Genomic DNA, 27,842 nt, shown 5'->3' with positions numbered 1-27,842 from the left:
CCTTTTCAACCAGGATCATTGCAACATAAACCTCTTTAGTAGAGCTGCCTCTTGTATTTAATGAATGTAGGTGTGAGCTACATTTCTCATATTTTAAAATGTATTTTTCCCTTCTCCCCTCCCTCATCCCCCAAAGCCACTCTAGTTCTTCCATGAAGCAGTCAGAGGCCTCTGTGTTAACAGTAGCTGATCTCGCAGACCTTTTCTCAGCAGAAACTGAAGAACTTGAATGAAGCAATGGATTTCATGCTCTTTTGAGACCAGAAGAGGGCCATAACCTACTTGTTTTCTAAGCAACACAATACAAATAGCTGACTGTTCAGAGGTTCCTGTAGGTGTCACTAAACACCCACCCTTATTAGGCTTCCATGAACTGATAAGTCTTTTTAACAGTTTCCTCTAAGTTATGTGGTTGTGGATTTCTCCAGCACATTTCTGTTAAGAAGAAAACTTGCACTTTACACAAGCACTACATTAAGTATAGCTTTGCACTTCCAAAGAACATGAGCACCCCAGTCCAGCTTTTGTTTTGTGATTAAAAAAAATAAAATGTATGACTAGTTGTGCCAGAAAATGGATGGGGATTCACATACCATTGTAAGCAAGGAGTATGGGTAGATAGTATCCATACTCAGATGTACATCTGAGTAATCCCTGACATTCCTAAACCGACTAGACATTGAGGAAAGAAAGCTTTGCATGGCAGAAAAGAGTGTGAAAATCATGAAGCAATTCTTTTGCCTTCATTTTATTCCTAGAATTAATTACTAAAATAAGTTAGTGAGTAAGCAAATCTTTTTTCAGAAAGGGCTTCTAGCGGTGCTGACATATTATCATGCAAGTTTTACCAGTTAATCCTAGCTACTTATTTTTAGATACCACTTTGGCATTTGTAATCATTTTCTAGTTATTTATGCTGTGATATTATGTTATAGAAATCTGAAAATAATTTGCTTGTTTATATTTAAACGTTTGCTGTTAATGTCTGTTCTTCTCTTGATAAATTATGTCTTTTGTATGATCTTTTGTCTAGAAATAATAGCTGAAAACATCTGTTTGATAGATTTTTAAACATTCTTACATTCTTGTTTAAATTTTGGATTCTTGTATCCTATTAAACTGGTAAAGCTTCCTCTTGTGTAGCTCACTTGATATCTATTAATCAGTTTAGCAGCTTATCAGAATTACATCACATTGCAAATGTTAATGCTAACAGATGTGTTTTCAACACTGAAAAATTAAATTGTTGAAACACTGAGATTCAATAAGAGCTTCGTGGAGAAGACAAATACTCCTGTTAAGAGGGAATTTTTCATAGTATGTCTTCACATGGGAATGCATATTAGAAGTAACATCCTCCTGGCTTGCTTGGGCCATCACTTTCAAGTACACCTCTCAAATGGGTATTTTGCATACTCATCTTCCTGCAGCATCTGAGCTAGCATCAATCACAACTGTCATTTGGAGTGTGTGGAAGGTGTTTGTGTGTCCTTAATCTTTACTCATCATTTGCTACCTTGGAGGTCTCTTATTAAGCAGAAAGATGGTTGAAGTGGAACCCACATGTGGAAGGAATAATATTTTTACACAGGGCTCAATTCCAACTTCATTTCCATGCAAATAGTGCTTAACTTCAGTCCTGGGGACCAAATACAACTCTCCAAGTCTCATTGGCTGGCTCTTCAAGGTCTCTCCACACCACACAAGTACATTCTGGCCACACCCCTTGAGTGTTTTTACTTGCTGGTATGCATATCTTTGAGCTGCCTTTTGCTTCCCGCGGATGGAGGATAAAAAGAGGTGTGTGAGTGTGTGTACTGCACAAAGTTAAAATTTGCATGCATTGCTACACCTACTTTTGCATTTGGCCCCATTCATCACTCTCATGTCCTTCCCCCCACCCCAAAGTGATTGTGGTCCTTGAACTAAAAAAGGTTCTCCACCCCTGACCTAACCAAAACCATCGCAGAATACTGTGATAGCATATGAACCTATCCTGAAAATTCTTAACATTGGTTCCATGGAACTGGGGTTTGTTAGGAAAGTGGAGATGAATCATCATTTAGCCATGCCCTTTCTCTAGAAACCGTGTTAGCAGGGATTATTGGGAATGCCCAAAGATTGAGAGCAGGGTCCCAGAACAGACATAATTGAGGTGTGTGCTGTGTTTATCAGCCATAGGAGTTTGTTTGTATGGAGCTGTTAGGCTTAAGAATCTTGGTTACTCTTATGTTAGCCACCCCTGTAGAATAGATTCTGGTGACTGGTCTGCTCTTTTAAATATACAGATGTTATTTTACTATCTGTATTTAGTATCTTAATATTTTACTAAATATTGCAGATTGTGATTCTTCCCTTGTAAAATGGGGATAAGTTCCTTAAGGATGTAATCATATACCTATCTAAGAGAAAGCCCCATTGAACTCGATGGCTTCTGAGTACACAAGTAAAGGATTGTGCTGTAACGCATGGGTTTTCTGTGTAGAAAACGCTGGATTATAAATCCATTTGGCAGATCCCATGCCACCCCATGCCACTTAATCTTTCCAAAGCAGACTTTGGGGTCGTATTCTGAGTTGTTTTATGATTGTTGCCCTTGATTTAGTGTTAGTCCGCCCTGAGGCTCAGAGGCTTGGCAGTTTCCCTTTGGTTGCTAGAGCTAAAGCTTGTGCATGGATGGCATGTAAACATGGATGCCTCACTTTATTGGGGTGATGGATGTAGCTATCTTTAAGCTGCTTTAGACTTCGTTACAGATTTTTAAGATCATGTTTATTTCTGTTTAAGCATCTTTTTCTAACATCGTTATGCATAAGGCAAAGAATATCTGAGCGAAAACATAGTACAAATAAGCAATATATGTGTTTGTTTGTCTAAGCTCTAAGCTGCTGGTTCAGTCACAACAAGAGTTTCGACCGTTTCAAGGAGCTGGACTTGGCCTGCAACGCATCCGTTGGTACAGCCAGCCTTTTTCTTCCTTTTTTGGTTGCCTGGAACATAAAAGTTGTTTACGAGAATGGTCATGTACTATAAACGTAGGCTTGAAAAAAAGATCCCACGCTGGGAGAAAAAGGAAGCCAAGGAAATTACTTGCTTGCTCCCAACCCCCCTCGTTTGCTCAGTTTGACAAAGATTGTGTCTGGTCAATGACATTAGGGCAGATGAGTCACAATCTATAAATTGGCTGCAATGAAAAGCGTGTTTTAGAACTAACATTGTAGGAAAGCCAAGCCACTTTTGAGAAGTTATTCACTCAGCAACACTATTCTGGGAATTTCTGTCCTTTTAAAAGCTGACTGAGCTTCAGTATGGTGAAAAATGCCAACTGGCTACTCTCGCTGGGTTAGGCGCATGGAAAATGTTCCTGTTTATGACACCTATAATACCCATCCGCACTGCTTCACAAGTTCTTCAGCCCCATGAAACAGGAACCCGCAGTTTGAATGAGAATTGGAGTTTTAAATATAATAATTTACTTGCCTGCGGATTCCCAGATTAAACCATGGGTAATTAACCATGGTAATTGCATTTGCTTCTCATTAAAACAAGAAATCCCATTGTTGAAGTGGTGACTTGAATAAAACCTGCCTCTCAAAATGAAGGTACCATGTTTGACAGCACCACAGCATCACAGCTGGGATTGCATACATCACAAGAAATTGAGTCATATGCTTATAAGGGAAAAAGGGATCTGGATATATAAATTTGGTGGTCCTCTAATAAGAGGTTATTGATTCAGTGGAGCAAGTATGCAGGCAATGATTGGTGATTTCCCACTCTCTCCTGCAGCTCCTCACGCTGTTCTGAAGGGGCAGGCAGGGGAAGAAGAAATCCCTGTGATCCCTGTTCTGCTAAAAAGCTTCACTGGGTCTAAGAGCCTTTCAGCTGAATACTGTATCCATCTTTTAAAAATACTTGTGTGATACAGCAGATGATACCCACAGTGCATTAAGGAGCAAACACAACCATTGCAGAAAATAATTCCATACCCCCCTTTTGTGCTTTAATAAGAGTGTCGTTTCTAAAATAATAATAATACTGCTTATCAAGCAGGAAGATTAGTAACAAAACTGCTTGTTTTAGAAATTCACAATCTGAGTATGTACTGTAGAAATTATACTCTAACAGAACTTGTGCTTTTAACGGTCAGTAGAGGTTTCCCTAATAATAATGATAATAATTTTGTACCGTACCCATTTGACTGAGTTGCCCCAGCCACTCTGGGCAGCTTCCAACAGATATAAAAATAGATCTATCAAACATTAAAAGCTTCCCTATACAGGGCTGCCTTCAGATGTCTTCTAAAAGTTGTATAGTTAATTATCTCAACGTGATGAGAAGGTGTTCCACAGTGTGAGCCCTACTACCAGGGGCCCTCTGTCTGGTTCCCTGTAACCTCACTTCTTGGAATGAGGAAACTGCCAGAAGGCCCTTGGAGCTGGACCTCAGTGTCCGGGCTGAATGATGGGGGTGAGGGCGCTCATTTGGGTATACATGACCAAGGTCATTTGGGGCTTTAAAGGTCAGCACCAACACTTTGAATTGTGTTCGGAAATGTACCGGAAGCCAGCGTAGATCCTTTAGGACTGGTGTTATATGGTCCTAGTGGCTGCTCCCAGTCACCAGTTTAGCTGCCGTATTCTAGATTAGTTGTAGTTTCCGAGTCACCTTCAAAGATAGCCCCACGTAGAGCGCATTGTAATAGTCCAAGTGGGAGATAACCTGAGCATGCACCACTCTGGCATGACAGTGCACAGGAAGGTAGGGTCTCAGCCTGTGTAACAGGTAGAGCTGGTAGACAGCTGCCCTGGACACGGAATTAACCTGTGCCTCCATGGGCAGCTGTGAATCCAAAATGACCCCCAGGTTGCACACCTGGTCCTCATGAACCTGAAATGGCTTCTTCATGCATGATTTGTTGAGGATTTGGAATAAAATAAATTGGGTCACAATTTTGTCCACTGCTGTAAGATGGAAACACCACTGATTTCTGTTCAGTCTTTCATTGGGACCTGCCTACCTTTGTAGGCAAGGTCATACTTCAGACGAGTGACAATCTAAGTAAGTTATTTTTATCCTCCTTGAGCCATAACATAAGCCAGTTTTAAAATGTTTTAGGCTGCAATCCAGAACCCTGACTGGATTATTCCTGGGAATTTCTCACTTGGGGATGGGGAGATAGTGTGGTTTTCGTACATTATGACTGTTGTACTGTTCTTGTTTTTACTTTCATGTATTTTATTTACTGTAACATGCCTTGCATCTTTCCCCCTTTTTTCAAAAAAGGGTGCCTAAGAAATCTAATAAACCTAAACATATCTTCCAGTAGCACCTTAAAGACCAACTAAGTTAGTTCTTGGTACGAGCTTTCGTGTGCATGCACACTTCTTCAGATACAGATGTGTATCTGATGAAGCGTGCATGCACACTTCAGATGTGTATCTGAAGAAGTGTGCATGCACACAAAAGCTCATACCAAGAACTAACTTAGTTGGTCTTTAAGGTGCTACTGGAAGGAATTTTTTTTGTTTTGACTATGGCAGACCAACACGGCTACCTATCTGTAACTAAACATATCTGTTCACATTAAAGTGTCAGGCAGACTGTTGACTGTGAAGATGCCTCATCTTTCCCATCAGTCAATATATTCAAGAAAGAGGTGGCTTATCTTATAAACCACTAATGGACACAGGTTGAATACTAGCTCTTTTGTCTGGAGCATCCAAAACATCATATTTAATTTGGTCCATTGCTGAGTTTAAATTATATAGTAGACTGAAGAAAGGAGAGGGTTTGAAAGTTTGAAGATTTACATTCCTTAGAGTTCTATAATAAACGTGGTTCCAGAGTTCAGTTTGGAACCATTGCTCCTGGGAATAGCCTTTCTGTTACTAACTTTGTAACCTGGTTACTGTGATCGTAATGTCTGGAGTTGCCATTGCTGGCTAGGTTAACTGAGGGATTCCTCCTGCTGACAAAAGGAGGAAGTTTGCCTAGATTAAAACACAAACAAGGCTTTTAATTCTTCCTTTTCCCAGTTGAATTAAGAGTATGTTGTGCCTGCAAGTAAAGGCTACGGTCAGAGAAAGCTAATAATTTGCTGTATTTGAGTACCAATGAGATGCGGGGAGTGCAAGAAATTGTTAACTGCATATGTTTAGTCTTGAACCCAAGACTAGCAGTAAAAGGGCCAAACTATCAATGTGACATTAAATACAAATACATTAATTACATACTCTCACACGCACCCTGCCACCATGATCTCACCATGATTCTCCTCCTGCCAACGCTGCTTTTTGTATTGGGAGGAATGTTCCCACTGAATTAATCCAAAATTTGATCAACTAATGGTAGTGGATTTTCTTGCTAAATCTTCTTTATTTGCTTTAAACCCTAATCTTCATGTTTACTCAGAAGTAAGCACCATTGAGGTCAAGGGAGCTTAGTCCAAAATAAGTGTTTATGGGGTTGCAACCTTTATTGCTATTCCTACAGCATTCAGCGCTAAAGCATTACACATAACTATGTACTCAATAAAATTATTAGTGTATTACTTGCCCTTGAGTGGTCCATCTGACATTGATTTTTTTTTTTAACATTCTGAGTTGCACTAACTGTGGATTCCCTCCCCCCTCTCTTTTGAACAACTGGTCACCTCCTTTCCAAACACTAGATTGCAAGCATCTTCTGAAAACTCAGATTCAAAAGCAGATTTGCAGAATTGATTTGCAGAATTGGGTGTGAGAATCTAGGGTCTCTCGGAACTTGTTTCACCATCATTTGGATCCTGAATGATATTTTGGCATCATTCTCTACTGATAATCTTCCAAAATCCTTTTACCTCATACTACTGCTGTGGGTGAACACCTGCCCTCTAAAACTCATTAACATAAAACGCCAACAGTTGTTAGGTCCAATACAATTCCATGGGCTGCAACAGACAATTCAAAAAGCAGCTTGGCAACTCTTGACAATCCAACATTATATTGGGCCCGTTAAAACTTTAGGTTTGTCTCCCTCATATTCTACAGGCAGTTATAGCTGCTGTATTTCCTGCTGAAATTCTTCCCATAGAAATGGTTGGGGTCATTGCCTGAAAATAACGGAAAACAGTGACTTGAGAGAAGTACACATTCGTTCAGGTTAATAGCATCATTTTGAAAGTGATGCTGCTTTTTTCCTCTGAGAAAAGTCTTGCCTCTTTTAGAAAAGCATTTATTTATTTACATTGCCCATCGAGAAAATTAGGACATTATTTCCAATTCATGCTTTGTCTTCTGTGGGGATGGCGTTAGTGTCTTCTGTTATTTTGTGCCTTTATTCCCAAGAAACAACAACAACCTAAATGAATGCATAAATAAACAAGGAGCTGTAAATCATTTACTGCCCTTCTGCAGAGCAGAATGGAAGCATATAAAACACCCAGAGGGAGAATCCCAAAGGGAGTTGAGGGAGGTCCTCCTCCTCCCAGATAAAGGATGTGCTAAGCGGCTGCTATAGTAAAGACAAAAATGTGAGGTGGGGGGAAGGGTTTTCTTCTTGGGGAGAATTCAGCTCTAAAATAGGTGTGACTTTGGCGTGAGTAATCATGGTCTCCAGTGGCTATCTCTGTGGAATCCTATTGTTGGACCCAGAACGCCCTTGTGTCTTCGGGCAGGAGGCATTCAAGTTTAGAAAGGGAGGGGGGAAACACCACAGGGTAAAAGCTGTGAGGAACCATTTACACCACACCCTCATCCAAACCCTCATCCAAGAGACAAAGTTGAAAGGGCGGGAAGTCTCTGTTCAAGTTCCTGGCTGGTGCTCTTTGAGGAAACTTCGGTTGTGATGGCATCTTGCAACATGCCCTTCTCTGCCCTCTTGGCGGCTTCTCTGCTGATGTCTTCAAGCGGGACCAACACTGGAGATGGTGAGTTCTCTCAGGAGGAATCTACTTTGAAACAATGTCTAGATCTTCTGTGGTATTATTGGTCCAATTCTAAATTTATCTTTGTCATATCTACAGTTTAAATGTGTTTGTCATAATGTAGCTTTGAGATCATAGCTTGTGGCACACTTTGATGTTTCTGTGCGTTGTGGCAAAGGTTCAGTATAGATACCTTTATAGGTTTTTAAAAAAAATTATAGTCACCTTTTCTATTGAATCAATGTTAGTAATAAGAATTGGCCTGGACTTGCACACCACCTTTGTGACAGTAAATAGATTTTAGAATAAATAATACACTGTTAAAGTACCTGGTTGGAAATTCCTGAAACTGCTTGCCTCGATGGGTAAGTATCACTTGTTGCAATACTGTACTTTCTTTAAACGGTTAATACAAATTTGCTGGTTATAATAAACCATGTAAGGCTTGTGATTTTAGGCTACTACTGATGTCCCCAGTTTTAATAATACTCTAAACTGAGAGAGAAAGTATCTGGGTGACTTTTTATTTTCCTGGTCTAAGGAATGCAAGCTTTCTTGAGAAGCAAGGATGAACCCTAAGAAACACAAACGCCAGCCCTCCTTCATGTAGGCTGGGGGAGCCCACAGTGGGGAAAGAGCGAGGGAGCAAAAGTGGGAGGAGGGGCACAAATAAAAATGGAGGGAGGAAAGGAGGAGGGAAAATCCTCTGCAAGTAATCAGCTCAGACTTGTGGCAAGGGAGAAAATGAGATGGAGGGATTAGGGCAAAAACAAACACACAACACTCTATAAGGAATGTGACCGTGACAGACAAAAAATGATTCTCTAGTATTGCATTCAAGGAGAGAACTCCTATGCCATTAACATTTGTGAACGTTCAGAAGTGGGAACACAAGCTAGTCTGGGTTGTCTTTTTTTTTGGGGGGGGAAGGTACAATTGATCCCTGCTGGAAAGTTATGGAGCAAATTCTGCAGGCACCCTTCTAAGTAATTTATGTGATATGAGCCAACCTGGCTGCTCCCATCTTTCAGTGTTTTAGACAATAAGTGAAGTCAGAGAGGTCATTAAGGAGTTTGAATGCCAGGTGATAGAAATCCCTGGGTCCTTAGGATCCACTCTTTTCACTTTGTCCTTAATGCACTTTTCCTGCTTCTGTCTCATTTTGTACTCCTTGAAATTTCTATAGTTTGCGCTTCCTTTTTTGCCTAGAAACTAGAGATGCATGTTTCCTGGTGATGGGTTAATTTTAGTACAGTACTCTAGAAGTTGTTTTCTGCAAATCCTGCCACACAACAAGTGCAGGTGGATGCTGTAGAATCCCACCCACTGCAAAATAACAAATGGGAAAACTTTGCAAAGCACATTTAAAGCTAAAGACCAGACATGCATCAAGAATTCATTATTGCAGCTGAATTTTATACATGTCTACTGATGAGTCTTTGCTGTTTAATAGGGTTTATTCCCAGGTAAGAGAGTACAGGGTCGCAGTGTAGGTTTAGGGTTGGCATTGGGGAAAAGCAGGGTTCTTGTGTCTTTAAGAGCTGAATGGCAGCTAAAAATTCAATAGGTTAAGCATCTTCTAGTATGGACATACAATTGAGGAAAGCTTCACCTGCTGACATTCTGTCTGTCAGACATTTTGTGTTGTGTGTGGCAGAAGATTTATTTTTGGACCCTCCAATCCACCTGCAAAAGAGGTTACAAATTTGTATATTACATAAAGCATCTGTAAATGTTATGCAAATCCCTCTCCTCTTTTGCAAGTGGGACAGAGGGCCTAAACCACACACAGTGGACTGGGTACAGAAAATTCTATTGGAACCCCTGTGCTCCATTGCTTCAATGGTGAAAGAGGCTACATCTATTGACATCCATGCTATCACAACTGTTAAAGGTACATGAATCCTAAGATGAATTGTGCCTAGTCACTTTCCATCAGTACAGCACTGTCATGCTCCGAATAATTCTGCACGTGCTGTTGTTCAGGATTTTTGCTGGCACTCTCCTCCCTTCCCGTAAATTAACTGCTGCTTCTTGGCAGCTTTACAGACAGATTGGCAGCTGCAAGGCTCTAGCTTCTTTCAGCAAAACTCTGGGAACATGAAAACAGGAGTAATTCTGATCCCATCATTTTACATGTGGACAAGTAGGGTAAATTCTTGAAAGCTGGCCCACCAGCCTTTGGGCATAAGTTCTCCAGATAAAGTTTGATAGTGAATAAAGAGACACAACAATATTTCCCCATATCCTTGGATAAACAACAACATATTTTTCTTAAAATTCATAGGACTTCTTTATTACTGATTTTAGAAGAACACAGGTGGCACTCCATTTTAAAAATCTACAGTTTCTGCTGAATTCATAAAATAGCCCACTCTGTTCTACATTTTACATTAAAAAGCACTATAAATGTTTTAGAAATATTTTTATTAGAATATTTTTGTAGAATAGTTATCATTTAATCAGAGTTTCCATATGTTTGTTCCATGTGTTCAACTTTTTATTTTGCATTATATATCTAAGACTGAAACCCTTTCTATGTCCAGGGCAGCCGTCTACCATGCAGGCTAAACCCTACCTGCCCGCAGAATGTCTCGCCAGAGTGGTGCATGCTCTAGTTATCTCCCACTTGAACTACTGCAATGCGCTCTACGTGGGGCTGCCTTTGAAGGTGACTCAGAAACTACAACTAATCCAGAAATGCAGCAGCTAGACCGGTGACTGGGAGTGGCCACCGACACTATATAACACCAGTCCTAAAGGATCTTCAGTGGCTCCCACTATGTTTCCGAGCACAATTCAAAGTGTTGGTGCTGACCTTTAAAGCCCTAAATGGTCTTGGCCCAGACACTGAGGTCCTCCTCTGAGGGTCTTCTGCTGGTTCCATCACTGCGAAAAGTGAAGTTACAGGGAACCATTAGACAGAGGGCCTTCTCAGTAGTGGTCCCCCCCCCGAAACATCCTCCCTTCAGATGTCAAGAAGATAAAGAATTACACAACTTTTAGAAGACATCTAAAGGCAGCCCTGTATCAGGAGGTTTTTTATGCTTGATGTTTTTATTATGTTTTTAGATATGCTATAAGCTGCCCAGAGTGGCTGGGGGAACCCAGCCAGATTGGCAAGGTATAAATAATAAAATTAGTAGTAGTAGTAGCAGCAGCAGCAGCAGCAGTATATTGTAAACCACTCTGTAAACTGCATTGTAGACCACTTACTAATTCAGGGATAGATCGGTTCAGTGTTCTTCCATTGTAACATCAGTTCTAGACTACAGCTCAAATTTATTTTCAGGACTCCAAAAACAAACAAACAAACAAACAAAACATGAGACAGTAATAATAGTTTAGGGGTTTGGGCAGGGGCTATTTTCCATCCCTTCCCCTCCCTTTGAGGCCTCATTTGCTAACCTCATCTGCCAGTTGATAGAAATATGACAATCTAGATTAGTCATTCATCTCTGAAAACAATTCTGTGCTAAGATTAGGCTTTCAATACATACTGATCAACCACTGAGAGCAATGTGCTAATTCACCTTCCATTTTAGCCACCCAAAGGCTAACAATTCTTTCCTGAATGTAAATTATATTTCTTTCAAGCCAATAACCTCTGTGACATTTCAGCAGACCATTAGTAAGTAAGGACCTTCAATGGAACCTGCTCTGTGATGCTTCAAGAAGCGCAAGAATCAATCAGCCAAAAGCTCTGTTAACATTATTTGGGTCTGATAAATATACAATTTCTGAAAGGCCAAAGCTAATTGGTGTTCTGAAGATACTTCCATTGCATCCAAAAACAAATGTGTTTTATGAAAAGCCCTGCGGCTGATTTGACCTGGAATACAGAAACAACAGAATGGGACTCAACAAAACCAGCTATCTTCAAAAAGCTCAATAAAACTAGAAAATAGCTTACTCCCCCTCACATTTGTAAACTCTGTAATGATCCACATAATCAGGAATGCAACAGGTCAAAACACCTCCTTTCAAACCACTCTCTTCAGATCCCCCCAAATCTACCTGTGAAAAGAGTTTGGGAGGCCATATTTCCCAGCAGCTCTTGCACCTTAGTGGCTGCTGTTGAGTTCTAGGCATCAGGGGAGCTGTGAAATGTAATTATCCCAAGTGTCTTGAGTCCACACCCTGAAGGGCTCTGGTTTACAAGCTCTCTCGTGTTTTTTATTCAGCTGTTGGAACACAGGGAGAGAGGCAAGCCTTACACAGATCCATCTAGAGCTCTTGCTGGGGTCAAACTACTGCCAAGTGAGTTTGGGGGAAGGAAAGGGATGGTAAGAAGGGAGGGAAGACTGACTGACAGCTCTGGCAGGCTGTCCTACAATCTAAGTTAGGCTCAAATGCAGAAGGATCCAAGTCTGGGGAAACTCCACTTTGCCTCCATCACAAGCAGGAATATGATTTCCCGTCATAGACATCAAAACCTATTGAACTGCTCCTGCAAATGGAATAGCTTTCACCCACAATATTCCTGTATCTTATAGCAAGGCAAGAATTCTGACACTACACCTGCCAAAAAAAACCCAAGCTTGGATAAGCAGCAACAACTGGTATCCTCAGTGAGGAAACAGGCACTGTAGCTGTTCCGTGGCTGAGAAAATCTGGTCTAATCCTAGATACCATTAAACTAGCTTAGCATTTCAGCTACACTGAAGAATACACAATAAAACTGAAGACACTAGGAGATATCTTTGTTGCAGTGGGTCATAAGACTGGGTTATACAGAAATGTTCGCTTTCCCAGAATAGTAGTAATTATTGTAAGAATTGGACATGAGTGACTGGCAATGTTTGCAACTGGGTCACAAGGCCCCACATTACAAGTAGGGCTATGCCATTTTTGGAGATTGCTAAGAAACCGGTGGGACGCAGGTGGCGCTGTGGGTTAAAGCCTCAGCGCCTAGGACTTGCCGATCGAAAGGTCGGCGGTTCGAATCCCTGCGGCGGGGTGCGCTCCCGCTGCTCGGTCCCAGCGCCTGCCAACCTAGCAGTTCGAAAGCACCTCCGGGTGCAAGTAGATAAATAGGGACCGCTTACCAGCGGGAAGGTAAACGGCGTTTCCGTGTGCGGCTCTGGCTCGCCAGAGCAGCGATGTCACGCTGGCCACGTGACCTGGAAGTGTCTCCGGACAGCGCTGGCCCCTGGCCTCTTGAGTGAGATGGGCACACAACCCCAGAGTCTGTCAAGACTGGCCCGTACGGGCAGGGGTACCTTTACCTTTACCTTTTAAGAAACCGGTACTCTGCTAGGGAAAAACTGGTCATGCACACGTGAGTTCTGAGCTGCAGCCAGTGCATCTGATTTGGGCTTTAACTTTGGTAAGAAAGCCAGTGTGGTGTAGTGGTTAAGAGCGGTGGACTCATAATCTGGGGAACCGGGTTCGCGTCCCCGCTCCTCCACATGCAGCTGCTGGGTGACCTTGGGCCAGTCACACTTCTTTGAAGTCTCTCAGCCTCACTCACCTCACAGAGTGTTTGTTGTGGGGGAGGAAGGGAAAGGAGAATGTTAGCTGCTTGGATCCAGATTCAAACTCTGTACATACACACATGCAGATCACACACACACACACACACCAGAAAGCCGGGAGTGTTCTTCCCATTCCTTCCCCTTTAAAAAGCAGTGTTTTTATATACAGACACAGAAATCAACGAGACCATCATATGTACTAAGGACCTGATTGAAGTAGAAATTCCGAGTGCATTCTTCCTGTCAAAGAACCCTCCAATATTAGTAAGTACTATGATTTTATAATTTTAATTAAAAAAACCAATCCATTCAGTCACTTTAACATGAGGTAATCCCCTTTATTTTGGATGTGTGAGCGCCAATGCATATTTAGCAACCACTGCATGCACATGCACACACACACACACACACACACACACGGGAGGGACCCTGAAGTTTGTAGAATTGCAAACAAAAAAATGGCGGGGGCGGACCCAACAAGAAGGGTGGGACCCAAAGTCGGCCCAAGGAGGACTGAGTTCCCATGAATGCTGACTGTTGTGTGTGGTGGTGAGGAGGTGAGAATGGAAGGATATGCTGGCCCCCTGAACAGGAATACCCCACAGTGCAACATTTTGTTGTAGATCTCATTTGGGGGGTTTTTTCTGGATGCTTTCCTTTTTCCTATTACAATTCAATAACCCAGAGGAGCTCATAAAGAGTTGTGGCTAATTGCCTATTTCATTGCCTCTAGTTTCTAGAACTGTAGCATAAGGGACCAGTATTTATTCAGATCTTATCTGTAGAGATCTTCTGCTATCTTCATGGTCATATGCTTTATATTCTACTTTTCTGGGAGCTGCCAGCCATACGATGATAAAATGTGAGCTGGTACATTGCAGACTACGCCACATCAAAATATTAGGAAAATGCCAGGTCTTTCTTAGTGCCTTCAACCATGAAATATTTTAGCTGTACTCAGAAAATTCAGGGGAAGTGCCTTTTGAAAGGAGGGGTAGATTTTTCTCATGCTGCTGCTTTCTCTGTGTCCAACTCCTAATGGGATGATAGGCTACATCACATGAATGAATTTTCACTCCCCCAAAAATTGTTACTATCACATGATAGAATGTACCTGTCGATAGAAGGCAGGTTGGCACTTGGTAAGATTGTATCTTGATGACTGTGAGTCCAAGGAAGGCAAAGGAGGCATTTTTCATGCAATAATGCCATGCTTCCAAGTGAAATGACAGGTGTCAGTACTAAGGATATGCTGATTAGCTAGTGCAACTGTAAACATAATCTAAAATTGTGTTGAGAATTATATTGTAAAATTAAAATGAGAAAGAAAGGTTTTTCCTTTGCAGGTCTCTGATTTACACCTTAATGACCCAGCATGTCAAGGTACTCAAGTAGGAAACCTCTACATATTCAGCATTAAGACCAACTTCACAGACTGCGGAACACAAATGGTAATATGCAAAAGATGTTGCTGTAGTCTTATGACTTTTTACATACCTTCTATGCACACCGCATTTATCCTCTTGTATCCTGCTTATTTAGTATACGAAAGAACAGCTTTTGAAGAATGACAGAATCTCACAAACATTAAATTCTATATGGAACTAAATAATCATCTGCTTTGTCTCTATTCATAATGTAAACCACAAAACATCATTCCCGCCTTTTAGAAACTGATTGAGAATAGCCAAAATACCAAGAACCATACATCATACATCATACAGAGGTGACATAGATTTATATGCAGCTTTCAGCGGTTCTCAACCTGTGGGTCCCCAGATGTTGTTGGACTACAACTCCCATCATCCCTGAGCTCTGGCCTTGCTAGCTAGGGGTGATGGGAGTTGTAGTTCAACAATATCTGGGGACCCACAGGTTGAGAAAGGCTGTGACTTGTTGTGTTTGTGGAAGTGTGTATGTGTGTGGTGTTGCTTTTTATGTATTCCATTTCTTACATGTCCTTCATGATAAGGTCCCAGGGCAGGTTACAGCAATTTAAAAATACAATATTAAAAACAGTTCAAAACAAGTTCCAGGATACTATTGGATTCTATTATTTTAAGCAAAAACCATTGGTTAAACATTGGTTACCTTCACACCATACATTAAAAGACATTACTTCCCTCAAATAACTCCGGGAACTGTAGTTTGCTAAGGGTGCTGGAAAGTGTAGCTGTGTAAGGGCTAAACTAGAGGTCCCAAGATTCTTTGGGTGAAGCCATGTGTTTTAAATGTGCCTTAAACATGTTATGTGGGTGTGGCCATTCTAGGGCGGCAGAAACTATACCAATACTCAAAATCCCCCAAGTGCATTTGTGACTTATCACAGTATTTCACTACACATCTGGATTCAAGGAGAGAAGCAGTCTGTTGAGGTCTCTAGTGCCTCTCCCTGCCCAGAAAGAATATACTATTACTTGTGTGATCCTTAATCTCTTTCTTTGAACTGGGAGAGCAGAATGGCTAAGAACTGACCTGGGTCTGGGGCTCTACTCAATGGACCTTTGATAAGACATCAGTGAGGATCTTCCTTTCTTTACTGGGTGCTCTAGTTCAGGCGTAGGCAAAGTCGGCTCTCCAGATGTTTTGGGACTACAATTCCCATCATCCCTGACCAATGGTCCTGTTAGCTAGGGATGGTGGGAGTTGCAGTCCCAAAACATCTGGAGGGCCGAGTTTGCCTACGCCTGCTCTAGTTGGTTAAGGTGCAAAGCTTCCAAGTCAAGAAGAACAGCTTCAGAGCATCCTTCAGTTCCCACTGCCACTACATTATTATTTTCCTATCAACTTAAGTTTTGGGACTTACTGGGATATTTTTGTGTTTTACTAACTTGCAGGATTCTGATGGTGCACATATTATTTTCATCAACACCATACAGAACCACCTCTCTGATATAATCACAAGAACTTTTATCAATATCACATTTGCCTGCCGATATCCTATTAATTATATGGTACAGCAACCTAATGGAGAAAATAAAATCAGTGTTGATATCAGGTAAGCCTGTTGCCCTTGTTGTTTGCTGTATACCAGTATTGTGCCTGGATTAGAAATAGACAAATCTGTAAATTATGGTTTCTCATTTTTCCAATTCAGTTATCACCATTTCCAAATTAGTTTGTGATTTGTTTATTTTTAAATCTACATGCACACATTTTGGAACACCATTTCCGATATCTGCATTTTTGCAAGCAATGTTCCCTAACATGATACATATTTGTATTCCCCTCCCCCCCAATACAAACATCTTTTGTGTACACTTTTCCATATCATGCAGTATTTGGGCATGCTTTTTTGATTGCATAACTGCACTGTAATGTTTGGAGAAGTGTGAATTTTGAACAGGAGCTGCATTTTGGTTCACATATTGGTTTGGGAAGTGCAAATTACATATGTTCACATTTAAATACAAACTGAACTCATTTCGTCCTCCAACCCAAATCTGGATTAAAGTCACTTGAGAAGTATGCAGACAATATTGAGTTAATCACTGCACTAAGTCAGCTGCATAAATAGTGTGCTCTGTTGAAGTTCCTTGAGACGAGTGGGACTCTCTTGCTTAGAGCTCTTACCGTGTTTTCCATAGCATAGCTTCTGTGCAAGAAAGGCAGGCATGCATCTAGTTAGGACAAGCTTATTGTTGTATCACCATACTTGGGAAACTTTCACTGGCTGAAAGTTTCTGCCTGTGATGTAGCTGGTCCAAGTCACAGGAGCTTGCCAGAAAAAAGTTGCAAATTTACTTAAAAGGGTATCATCACCACTGGCTACTAGAGTTGCTCCATTCCTTGCAACCTGATCCTAGGCATTTGTGTATAATACTGAAGTACCAGTATAAGAGCTCTTCAGTGCCAGTGTTGTAATTTCCATAGCTGCCCAGGCCTCACCATTAGGCTTCCCTAGTAAATCATGCACACGTGTGTGTGTGTGTGTAATGACGACAATTATCATGGAAATTGTGTCATTTCAACATCTCCATCATATCTATTTGTCTTTGTTTGTGGCAGGACCATCACACTAAATACAGAAGATGGAAATTTCTCTGTATCTATGATGCTGTACAAAGACCGGCATTTTGAAGACATGTGGACTACCATTCCCTTTCTGACTCTAGAGGACAACGTATTTGTCAAAGTGAAAATGGTACCTGGGGTTATTGAGTCCCTGATGAATCTGAGAATTGAGGTGTTGGATAGATAGCAAAGGCAACACACCTTCATCCCACCAGGCACAAGCCAAGATACATTGGGGAGGAGGGAGCAAAAGCAGCACGAATCTGAGAATGTTTTTGAATGTGACTGTTTACTTGTGACTTACTTTATTATCATCCATTTGCAGGAATAGGGTTGGGAGAGGATAATAAAATACATAATTTTTTAAAACAGAGAATGAATTTCCTATCAAACATAAACATAAGGTTTCAGACAGATAGGCCAGTGGGAATAGGGATATCAGCATCATTAGGGCTGAGAGCTAACAATATCCAAATCAGAGAATCTACATTCACCCATAGGCCTCAGCCTTACCTGTTCATGGATAAATCCTAACCAGGGGCCTGTGGAGAAATGAAGCAGCAGATCTACCCTACTGCTCCAGCACCAGCTAAGGGTGAAGGTAGAAGATGCCCCCCTCCCCATTTTTTGCCATGCCAGGAAATGGTATAGCTCAGGGGCCCAAAATAAGGCCCCTAAGGGGACATGTAAGGAACTGGATCCAGGAAAACTAAAATTGTTGGCACCCACCCCCTACTCCAAAATGTCCTGATTTGGAGCTTACCATTTTCCACTGCTGGTGGGAGAAGCCAGCAGACACAAACCTATACCCCATCCTAGCACCGCTCATCCACCAACCTTGTGGGTGGGGGAGGTACTCTTTTTCTGTGCATGTATTGGGGGTGGGGAATGCAGAAGAGAAAATTGCTTGCAATAATCTGTATCTCTAGGAGAAGGTGCACTAAAATACTGGTAGATTTTTGCAAGGACTAAAAAAAAAAATTGCAAACTGATGCAGAACTGATATGCCAAGATGAACTGAAGTCTGGAAAAATACAAAACAGAGAGAACCCAAAATTGACAGCTTTTTCTAGCCCTAGCTGCCTTGTATTTGTACCCAGCATCTAGTTGTCACAGTTTCTTGTTAGCTGTCATGGCTGACAGTCATTGTTAGGCTCATCCTCCATGTACCTATCTAGTCCTTTTGAAAGTTACTGACTTAAGAAACAAGAACCCTGTTTATGTTCTGTCTCTGCGTTTGGCAGGTCCCAGGCAACTTAATCATTAGGCTTGAAAACTGCTGGTCTACCCCAACGAAGGATCCTGTTCATGCTGTCCAGTATTCTTTTATCAGAGACAGGTTCGTATCCCGCTTTGGTAAAATGGACAACTCATTCTGAAAACATATTGGGCTGAGCTTTCCATTTCATTTAAAAAACAAAGCAAAATGACTGCTGTGAAGGGGAGGCTGACCAGATGAAGTCAAAGCTGTGCTTCAAGAGTTGAGTGTAGGTATTATCAGCATCAAACTCATTGATCTCATTGTTGTTGAGAATACTAGAACACACTCTGAGGGAGACTGTAATGAGAATGTTAGTAATAGCAAAAGGTTGCTTTGGTGAATGGTGCTGAATTTGACCTCTCCTCCTTACTGTTTCCTCTTCTCTTAAGCAAATGAGCCAGAGGCTTATTTTTCACAAATAGCAGGTGCCTTTGCATCCTTGTGCAGGCCCATCTCTCTTTATGTAACAAGTAAATACATGTTTGTCCATATGTGCCTGTACCTCTAAAGCTGTACATGTAAACAGTATACTGTATTTTTCGCCCTATAGAACACACTTTTCCCCCTCCAAAAATGAAGGGGAAATGTGTGTGCGTCCTATAGGGTGAATGCAGGGTTTCGCTGAAGGCTGGAGAGCGAGAGGGGTTGATGCGCACTGACCCCTCTCACTCTCCAGGCTTCAGGAAACTATCCACAAGCCTTGGGAGCCCACGGGAGTTCCCGCCAGGCTCCCAAGGCTTGTGGACAGCAGCCTGCAGCCCGAAACCTGGGGAGCGCAGCGGAGCACAGTGGAGCGCACCCCGGGCTTCGGGCAGATATCCGCAAGCCTGGGGAGCCTGGCAGGAGTTCCCACCGGGCTCCCTAGGCTTGCGGATAGCAGCCTGTTCTGGGGGCTGGGGTCGGGGGAAGCTTGGGCTTCCCCTGCCCCAGCCCCGCGCCTGGGGGGAAAATAATATTTTTTATTATCCCCCCCCCAAAAAAAAACTAGGTGCGCCCTATGGGCTGGTGCGCCCTATAGGGCGAAAAATACAGTAATTTGGGTAAATGAGCCTTGAACAATGGCAGAATCCAAGGCTTCAATGGTAACCCCAAGTACCTTGGCATAGATGGTTTTTCTGACTTGCGAGGAGCAGAGAATAATTGGTCACACTGAAAGGGCTGGTAAAATGGAAAAACATGCCCAGTACAGACCTCTTTGATGCAAGAAATGCTCACAGTAGTAGTACTGTAGTAGTATACTTTTGAGTCAAGTACTTTGCACTAAGACTGGGTTTTTTCTAGGTAGTCTATCCATAATGTGTGTATTCATTTTTTGCAGAGATCCCAGCTTTTGATGTAATCATATATTTTTGGTTTTGTTCCTGCATAGCTGCCCACAATTTGTAAAAGATGAAACCCTATCAGTAATAACAAATGGAGAAGGTGAAGAAGCACTCTTCAGGATCCAAATGTTCAAATTTGTTGGCATCGCATACAACCATGTTTTCTTACACTGCACAGTTCAGATTTGTCATGGCACAACAGCTGCTTGCAAACCAGTAAGTTGATTTTTTTTTTACAGGAAAATTTCACATTCAAAATTTGAATTAAAACTTTGCATTTTGCACTCAAAGTTGAGGCTATTTTTGTTCTGGTGTGTTACTGTAAAAGGGAATGAAAAGAAAATGCTAAAGATGGCATTTCCTTCTAGCAGCTGGTCTCTGAATGGAAGGGAGCCTGGCTGGGGGGAAATGATTGGGGAGACTAGCTGTGAGGCAAAAAGAAGCACACAAGATGTTTCAATAGGAGCCCTTGTCTGCACATCACTATTGAAGCCCCCCCTCATTGGTCCTTCAGAGTCAAGTATTTTCTGTTGTGCTGTTCCACTTCAACCCATGTGTTTCTGGAGTGTGTCACACATGAATATTCATCACATATCACTTCATCATTTTGTGGAAACTTTAAGAAATGAACGAGCTATCAGAGTACAGTCCTCCGAATGGGAAAGTCATCTTGAGATTAGAGTTAACTGTAGGAATGCTTCAAGAAAAATATGTTAATGTGTGCATTTAACAGATCCTGATTTGTCAAAGCTAAGAAACTGAAAGGTTTTTGCAGCCGCCAATGAAGAAGAATCCTTAAAAAAAAAAAAGCTGACTGAACAATTGATTATCAGAAGCACTGGAGCTCTTTTTTTTTATTTGTTTATCTTCGTCTGTGCTTTTTCCCGCTTGGTACCAGAGCTATCGCTGCAGATAAAACTATCATTTCATAGCTTTAATTGCAGCCAGCTCATACAGCTACAGGTTATCAAATAATGAGCATGGGTGTATGACTCATCCAGTCTCTTTCCATCAGAGCTGGAATGATCCAATCAATATCCAGCATCACCATTTATTAAGGCAGAACTGGAAGCTGCCTGGGTTTGTCTTCCTGACCCAGAGTCTGTGACATGGGAAGATCAGAACGGTTTCTGGAGTTGAGACAGAGAAGAGGTGGTGGAGGAATTCCTGTAATCTGGCATACAATGATTGTTGTGGCTTCCTCCCCTTCCTAATTTGGAAGGTTACTACAGAGCATGCAATTGTCAGCGGGGCGTTTGGGGTTGGGTGGAGAAGGGCTAAGGATGATAGTGTATGTATTGCTTTTAAAAGGTAAAGGTAAAGGTACCCCTGCCCGTACGGGCCAGTCTTGACAGACTCTAGGGTTGGGCGCCCTTCTCACTTAAGAGGCCGGGGGCCAGCGCTGTTCGAAGACACTTCCGGGTCACGTGGCCAGCGTGACAAAGCTGCATCTGGCAAGCCAGCGCAGCACACGGAAACGCCGTTTACCTTCCCGCCAGTAAGCGGTCCCTATTTATCTACTTGCACCCGGGAGTGCTTTCGAACTGCTAGGTTGGCAGGCGCTGGGACCGAGCAACGGGAGCGCACCCCGCCGCGGGAATTCGAACCGCCGACCTTTCGACTGGCAAGCCCTAGGCGCTGAGGCTTTTACCCACAGCACCACCCGTGTCCCTATGTACTGCTTTCACAGATTCCTTAATCACAGCCTTTGAAACACACAATGCAGTGTACTCAGTCCCAATGGCAATATAACTAGGTGACCTTTACTGGCAGTCAACTAGCAAATTATTTCTGCAATTAAAGCAGGGCTTTTTAACAGATGCAGTATAATATCCTGTTTCAGAATGACACTGTTCCTTAAAACTATTTGTATCTGAATCATCAGCTGGTAGGTAACTGAATAGTATCCTTGTAAATTATTTTATAAAATAGATGCTTCTACCTTAGTAGCAATTGCCATTGTTCTGAAAAAACTCCAGAGAAGGATTTATTTCTAGTGCTATAATGAAAATGTCACTATACTTATATGGAGCAAGGACAAAATGAAATCTGAAGTCAGTGTGACGCTTTGGATGGAGAGCATTATAATATCAGAGGCTAGCACTAGATGGCTTATAAAACAGTTCAGGCCAATAACAACAGTGACTCTTATGCAAGCAAGCCCCATTCAGTTAAATTTAAGTCTACAGTGTATGTAGAATGAGAACTTTCTACAGAGTAGTAGTGTAGAGTTCCAAAATAGTGAGTAGTGTAGAGTTCCAAAATAGTGAGTCATGTGGATCAAAGGGAGTTTTCTGGTTAGTTCACTATGGGACTTATTACTTCCTTGCTCAGAAAAGAGATGCGTAAAAAAAATAGGAGACATTACATCTCAAATTCCTACATAACATAAAATAAAGAAATGCTGTTCTGCTATTCCTTCTGGTTTCCACGTTGAGCAGTATCTTCTGCAGTAAACCTTCAGGTCATCCACACACACCTCTTTCTTTCTCTCTCTCACACACGTGCACACACAATGCTTAACTTAACTAACCCTAACCCTAACCCTAACCCTCTAGTCATACCCATTGCCATCTTCTTCCTACTGCCCTTTGGGGATGGGCTATAGCTCATAGTTAGAACGTATGTTCTGCATGCAAAAGGTCCCAGGTTCAATCTCTGGTACCTCAAGTTAGGACTGGGAAAGACTTCTGCCTAATACCCTGGAAAGCCACTGTCACTCAGTGTAGGGAGTACAGAGATAGATGGGCCAATGGTCTGATTTGGTATATATACGTAAGGTTGCTGCCTATGTTCCTATGATGGATAGATTGCAAGAGATTGGTGGGTTACGCATCTTTATGATTCTAATAGCCTGACATGATGTGTTAAGCAACTTTATGACTGAACATTCATACACGTCCCTGCATATCACCCTTCAGTACTTGAGTTGGAAAACTTTGGCAATTTTTCGCCCCATAGGACACACTTTTCCCCCTCCAAAAATGAAGGGGAAATGTGTGTGCGTCCTATGGGGCGAATGCAGGCAATGAAGCCGACCCCTCTCACTCTCCAGACTTCGTGCGGCTCTCCGCAAGGTACGGGAGCCCAGCGGTGGGCTCCCGCAGCTTGCGGAGAGTTGCCTGCATGCCGAAGGCTGGGCGCGCTGCGGTCAGCGCACCCAGGCTTCGCGCAGCTATCCGCAAGGCACGGGAGCCCGGCGCCAGGCTCCCACGGCTTGCAGACAGTTGCCTGTTCTGGGGGCTGGGGTTGGGGGAAGCCCAAGCTTCCCCCGCCCCAGCCCCGCGCCTGGGGAGGAAATAAACTTTTTTTCCTTTATTTCCCCCCCAAAAAAACTCGGTGCGCCTTATGGAACGGTGCGTCCTATAGGGCAAAAAATACGACTCCAGTAGGTGTTATCAAGCTGCCTGAACCCCTGGATCCAGAAAGGGTTAAAATCTAAGCCAGGCCAGTCTCCTGATGTGGCAACTGGCTGGGAGATTACGAAAGCAAAAGGAAGGTTGTTGTTGTTTAGTCATTTAGTCGTGTCCGACTCTTCGTGACCCCATGGACCAGAGCATGTCAGACATTCCTGTCTTCCACTGCCTCCCACAGTTTGGTCAAACTCATGTTCGTAGCTTTGAGAACACTGTCCAACCATCTCGTCCTCTGTCGTCCCCTTCTCTTTGTGCCCTCAATCTTTCCCAACATCAGGGTGTTTTCCAGGGAGTCTTCTCTTCTCATAAGGTGGCCAAAGTATTGGAGCCTCAACTTCACAATCTGTCCTTCCAGTGAGCACTCAGGGCTGATTTCCTTCAGAATGGATAGGTTTGATCTTCTTGCAGTCCATGGGACTCTCAAGAGTCTCCTCCAGCACCATAATTCAAAAGCATCAATTCTTCGGCGATCAGCCTTCTTTATGGTCCAACTCTCACTTCCATACATCACTACTGGGAAAACCATGGCTTTAACTATACGGACCTTTGTTGGCAAGGTGATATCTCTGCTTTTTAAGATGCTATGTAGGTTTGTCATTGCTTTCCCCAAAAAAACCAAAGGAAGGTAATAGCCCAATGAGAAAGCTATGGAGAAGGGGTCTGTGCCAGAAGGCAAGTGGGCAGGGCCCCTCCTCCAACTCCTAAATAGATAGTGAGAAGACAAAGGCAGAGTTGGAAGTAGAGTCTTTAGAGTTGGCTGTGACATGACCAAGGGAGAAAAGTTAGAGAGCTATGGCTGATATTGATGACATCCAAGGCTGTCACTATGGGAGAAACAAGACCATTTTGGGGTGTTAATGTTGTGGCCCCCTCCGTTGCAGGCTCAGGTTCTATATATGTGTAAAGGACCCATATAAAGACACTAGTTTCCACGTTGTCTCATATCCAAAAGGACACATAGACCCTTGAACCTAGTACCCCTGGAATCTTGTAGGTAAGAAAAGGTAAAGGGCCCCTGGATGGTTAAGTCCAGTCCAAAGACAATATGGGGTGCGGCGCTCATCTCGCTTCAGGCCAAGGTAGCCGCCGTTTGTTCAGACAGCTTTCCAGGTCATGTGGCCAGCATGACTAAACTGCTTCGGGTGCAACGGAACACCATAACAGAAGCCAAAGCGCACATAAACGCTGTATAGCTTCCCATCACGACAGTACTTATTTAACGACTTGCACTGGTGTGCTTTCGAACTGCTAGGCTGGCAGAAGCTGGGACAGAGCAACGGGAGCTCACACCGTCATGTGGATTCAAACCCAGCAAGCCCAAGAGCCTCAATGGTTTAGACCAGAGCGCCACCCACTCCCAGAGATTGGGGTGGCATGTAACAATACCTTTCATTCTGATTGGCAAATTATATTTTAAGTAGCCTTTTACCTAACTGAATGGGAATTTACTTGTAATCCTAGGGTTTCTTATTGTGCACTACGGTACTTTGATAATCACTTTAAGCTCACACATATTTACTAGTTTGCGTTTTTTCTAGAACTGCACAGATGACAGTCTGACTAGAACTAAAAGAGAAGTCCCACCCTTTTCTAGTCACATGGTATCTTATGGCCCTATAAAGCGAAAGGTGGCAGATAATGAAGAGACTAATGTTGGTAAGTGGCTAAAAAAGTGCATGCCTTAAAATATAAATCTTCAATAGAGTTACAGAGAACAATAGTAGTTCTCTTTTGCAGCATACAAGTGTCCAATCTAGTAGAATAAAGATAATGGATGGAATTCAACATCATGCTTGATGAACATCCTCCCTAAACAAGCATTTCAGCTTACCAGACAGAACCACCCACATTGCCACCCCCGTGCACTGTTTTGGGGGGATATGGGGAGGAGATGGGGGGAAACCTTATTGAGTAAGCAGAAATCTTTGTGCAAAAATTGAAAAACATCAATTAAGCAACATCAATTAAAAATCCTAATCTTAATAATATAAGAAGTGGTTCATCCTCCATTCCCAGAATGACTTTAAACACATTGAGAACTCACCTAAGTGACTGGCCAGTAAATGTGTATGTCTGCAAGTTCCATATTTAGTATCTCCAGGGAAGGAGAGTCGGCAAAGACCCTGGCCTGTGATCCTGAAGAGCCATTTCTAGTCAGAGTAGACAATACACTGGGCTAGATGGACCAATGATGAGCACAATGCAACTTCATGCATTTGTAGCAAACATCTCAGATCAGGATATTCCCCTCTTGCTGCCATCTGGTGCAGGTGAAATCCATGTTGCTGCTCTGTTTAAAGCAGCATGCAAATGCAATTCAAAGTTTTATAATGGTTAACATTATTTCACACATTAGATTTGGTGCGAAAGTATTCACTTTTCTGGAAATCGTTCTGCTTTTTTTCAGACAGAGGAAAACTTCTACCAGTAGACATTTTGATCCTTAGTGGAATTCTGATGGCTGTACTGGTGACAACTGTAATTTTTGGAAACCTTTTTCTTCAGTCACGGAGGACCTACCCTACTATGCAAGCACAACTAACAATGTCCCGTTTTCTAAACTCTGAAGTACCATCATGATTAACTGTTCCCATATATTTACATATTCTACAGAAATCTACTGATATTTTTATCTAGCTACAAGTAAAGGTTACCCAAAGTAGGTAAATAATAAATGTAAGTGAACCTACAATTTGAGGACCACTTCAGATGTGAACTGTGTTCCCAACTTCTCATGCACAAAAAATGCCCTGAAGATTGTATATATGTGTACATTTTGCCGTGTTCACGCAGGTCCTGATGCAATGCTTCTCAGTATAATCGCTGGGTGAGTGTGCATGACCATGGATGAGTGTGTGCTCATTATTCTTGATGAGCTGGGTGCTGATTGCATATAGTTTTTCCTTCAGAAAAGTGTTATCCACATAAGAAATTTTTCATGCTTGAATAGCCATTCCTCCATTACATACATTAGATACATGTCTCTGAGGAAAAACATTTATTTTCTGAGATTTCACCCCCCCCCCCCATGGAAGCAGTCAACAAGTCAGCTGTCATTTCATTTTTAATGAATGTTATAGGTATGATCTATTGCTCAGACACTCCGATGAAAACTACGGCTTTCCTACTGTTTGCTATGAAATGGCTTATGTTGTTATTAATTGCTATCAATTGTCCTCAATAAGCAAAGCATTGTTTAATAGCAGAAACTGGTGAAATTGTGTGACTCATCTTCCCTTTACTCCTTTCCCCCCTCTGTGCTGCATCAAAGAGTTATGGCACAATTCTGCAAGTGCAGTACTTGCTAATTTTATGAACTGTTAAGATTTGTCTGAGCTACTTATAATAGAATTGTTTCTGAATAAACACTGATCTACTGCTAAAAAGTTTGTAATGCTGAATGAAACAATCACTCAGACCTTATTTCCCTGACTACAATATTTATCACAACCTCCAGAAAGGTAGCCATGCCCCCTCTATAGCAGCAAAAACAACAAAAAAGAGGTGAAGATTAACTGTTAACATCTTACTGTGACAACTACAGCAGCATGCTTAGTACACTCAATCATATAAACCCACTATTTTCTGAAGTCGAAGTTGATGCTACAAAGAATACCTTTATCAAGTATTTAGCTAAGCAGGATGTAAGCACAACACAGACGAAATTGTTCTGGATTCTCCTGTCCACAGGTTCCAGGAGAAATGGATCCCTTCAGTAGTAAAAGGGGTATGCCCCTTTGTCCTGAAAAGATGCCTGGGGGGTGGGGAATGCATGCTTTGATCCCTGTCTCCACAGCCCTTCTGGTGGCAGTGAGCTCCAACCATCTTTACCACCCATCTTCAGGAGACTGGGCTTTATCAGCACAATACATTTCTTTATAGCTCAAGAAGTCACCATGCAACTATAATTCACAGCAGCCATTCCATCAGACTCCAGGGGTCTGCTGAAAGACCAGCAACGTTTGGCTCTTCTTGAAATTCTTCTATTCCAGCTGGTCATTACAAGAACTCTGCATTTAAGAAACAGAGCTTGAGTTTTCTTTTTTTTAACTCCCTCTCAAATTCTTTTCTTTTTGGGATAAAAAATGATTTAAATAAATAAATAACCTGTGGACCTTCAGACGTTGTTGGACTCCAACTACCATCAGCCCCAGCCAGCATGACCAATTGTCAGATATGATATCCAGAGGACCACCCTTGTTTTATAGGTTCCCTAATGTAACATATATTCTCACAAGGTGCTGGTGAATGGGTGAAACAGATTATTATCCAATAATAACCGGTATTTAATATAATAAATATCATAATCCTAACAGGATACTTTACTCAGTCATATAAAAACCCAGCTGCACATATTTGCAAATGAAATTTGGCATCTTCTGGGAATAAAGAAAAATCTCATTTATTTGAGGAACATTTGCTCAACTGCAAATAGTAACTAGAACA

The 27,842-nt window shown here is 42.1% G+C and overlaps 2 protein-coding genes and 1 long non-coding RNA gene across 4 annotated transcripts in view; 2 read left to right on the top strand and 1 right to left on the bottom strand.

The window, feature by feature from the left end:
* Positions 1 to 1,132, top strand: part of SHPRH (SNF2 histone linker PHD RING helicase) — a 44,609-nt gene extending 43,477 nt beyond the window's left edge. For both annotated transcript variants that reach the window (XM_083731598.1, XM_083731597.1), the window contains exon 30: positions 137 to 1,132. In XM_083731598.1, coding sequence (XP_083587724.1) covers positions 137 to 233 — 97 coding nt within the window. In that variant the 3' untranslated portion in view covers positions 234 to 1,132. The remainder of the gene's footprint in view (positions 1 to 136) is intronic.
* LOC310841155 lies at positions 549 to 25,679 on the bottom strand. Its single transcript, XR_014562392.1, has 2 exons — positions 25,441 to 25,679; positions 549 to 2,990 (listed from the first exon to the last, which is right to left on the bottom strand). It is a non-coding gene; the product is annotated as an uncharacterized lncRNA (long non-coding RNA).
* Positions 7,698 to 27,135, top strand: LOC310841121 (pancreatic secretory granule membrane major glycoprotein GP2-like). The gene is made up of 9 exons (XM_083731699.1): positions 7,698 to 7,909; positions 13,553 to 13,647; positions 14,730 to 14,834; positions 16,221 to 16,381; positions 17,392 to 17,527; positions 18,642 to 18,736; positions 20,028 to 20,196; positions 24,935 to 25,052; positions 25,804 to 27,135. The coding sequence occupies exons 1-9, from the start codon at positions 7,828 to 7,830 to the stop codon at positions 25,974 to 25,976; spliced, it is 1,134 nt and encodes a 377-aa protein (XP_083587825.1). The 5' UTR covers positions 7,698 to 7,827; the 3' UTR covers positions 25,977 to 27,135.
* Positions 27,136 to 27,842: the final 707 nt, after the last annotated feature.

This window comes from Podarcis gaigeae (assembly GCF_964106915.1).
Source record: "Podarcis gaigeae genome assembly, chromosome: 3".
NCBI classification, from domain to species: Eukaryota; Metazoa; Chordata; class Lepidosauria; order Squamata; family Lacertidae; genus Podarcis; species Podarcis gaigeae.
Note: the sequence above shows the minus strand (reverse complement) of the source record. Positions and strands in the feature narration are given on the sequence as shown.

Bases quoted from the DNA above. Each gene is read 5' to 3' on its own strand.
- LOC310841121 (XM_083731699.1), top strand. From the start codon at position 7,828: ATGGCATCTTGCAACATGCCCTTCTCTGCCCTCTTGGCGGCTTCTCTG. The intron at 17,528-18,641 runs GTACCTGGGGTT...TGCGTTTGGCAG, and splicing joins TATTTGTCAAAGTGAAAATG to GTCCCAGGCAACTTAATCAT. The intron at 25,053-25,803 runs GTAAGTGGCTAA...GCTTTTTTTCAG, and splicing joins TAATGAAGAGACTAATGTTG to ACAGAGGAAAACTTCTACCA.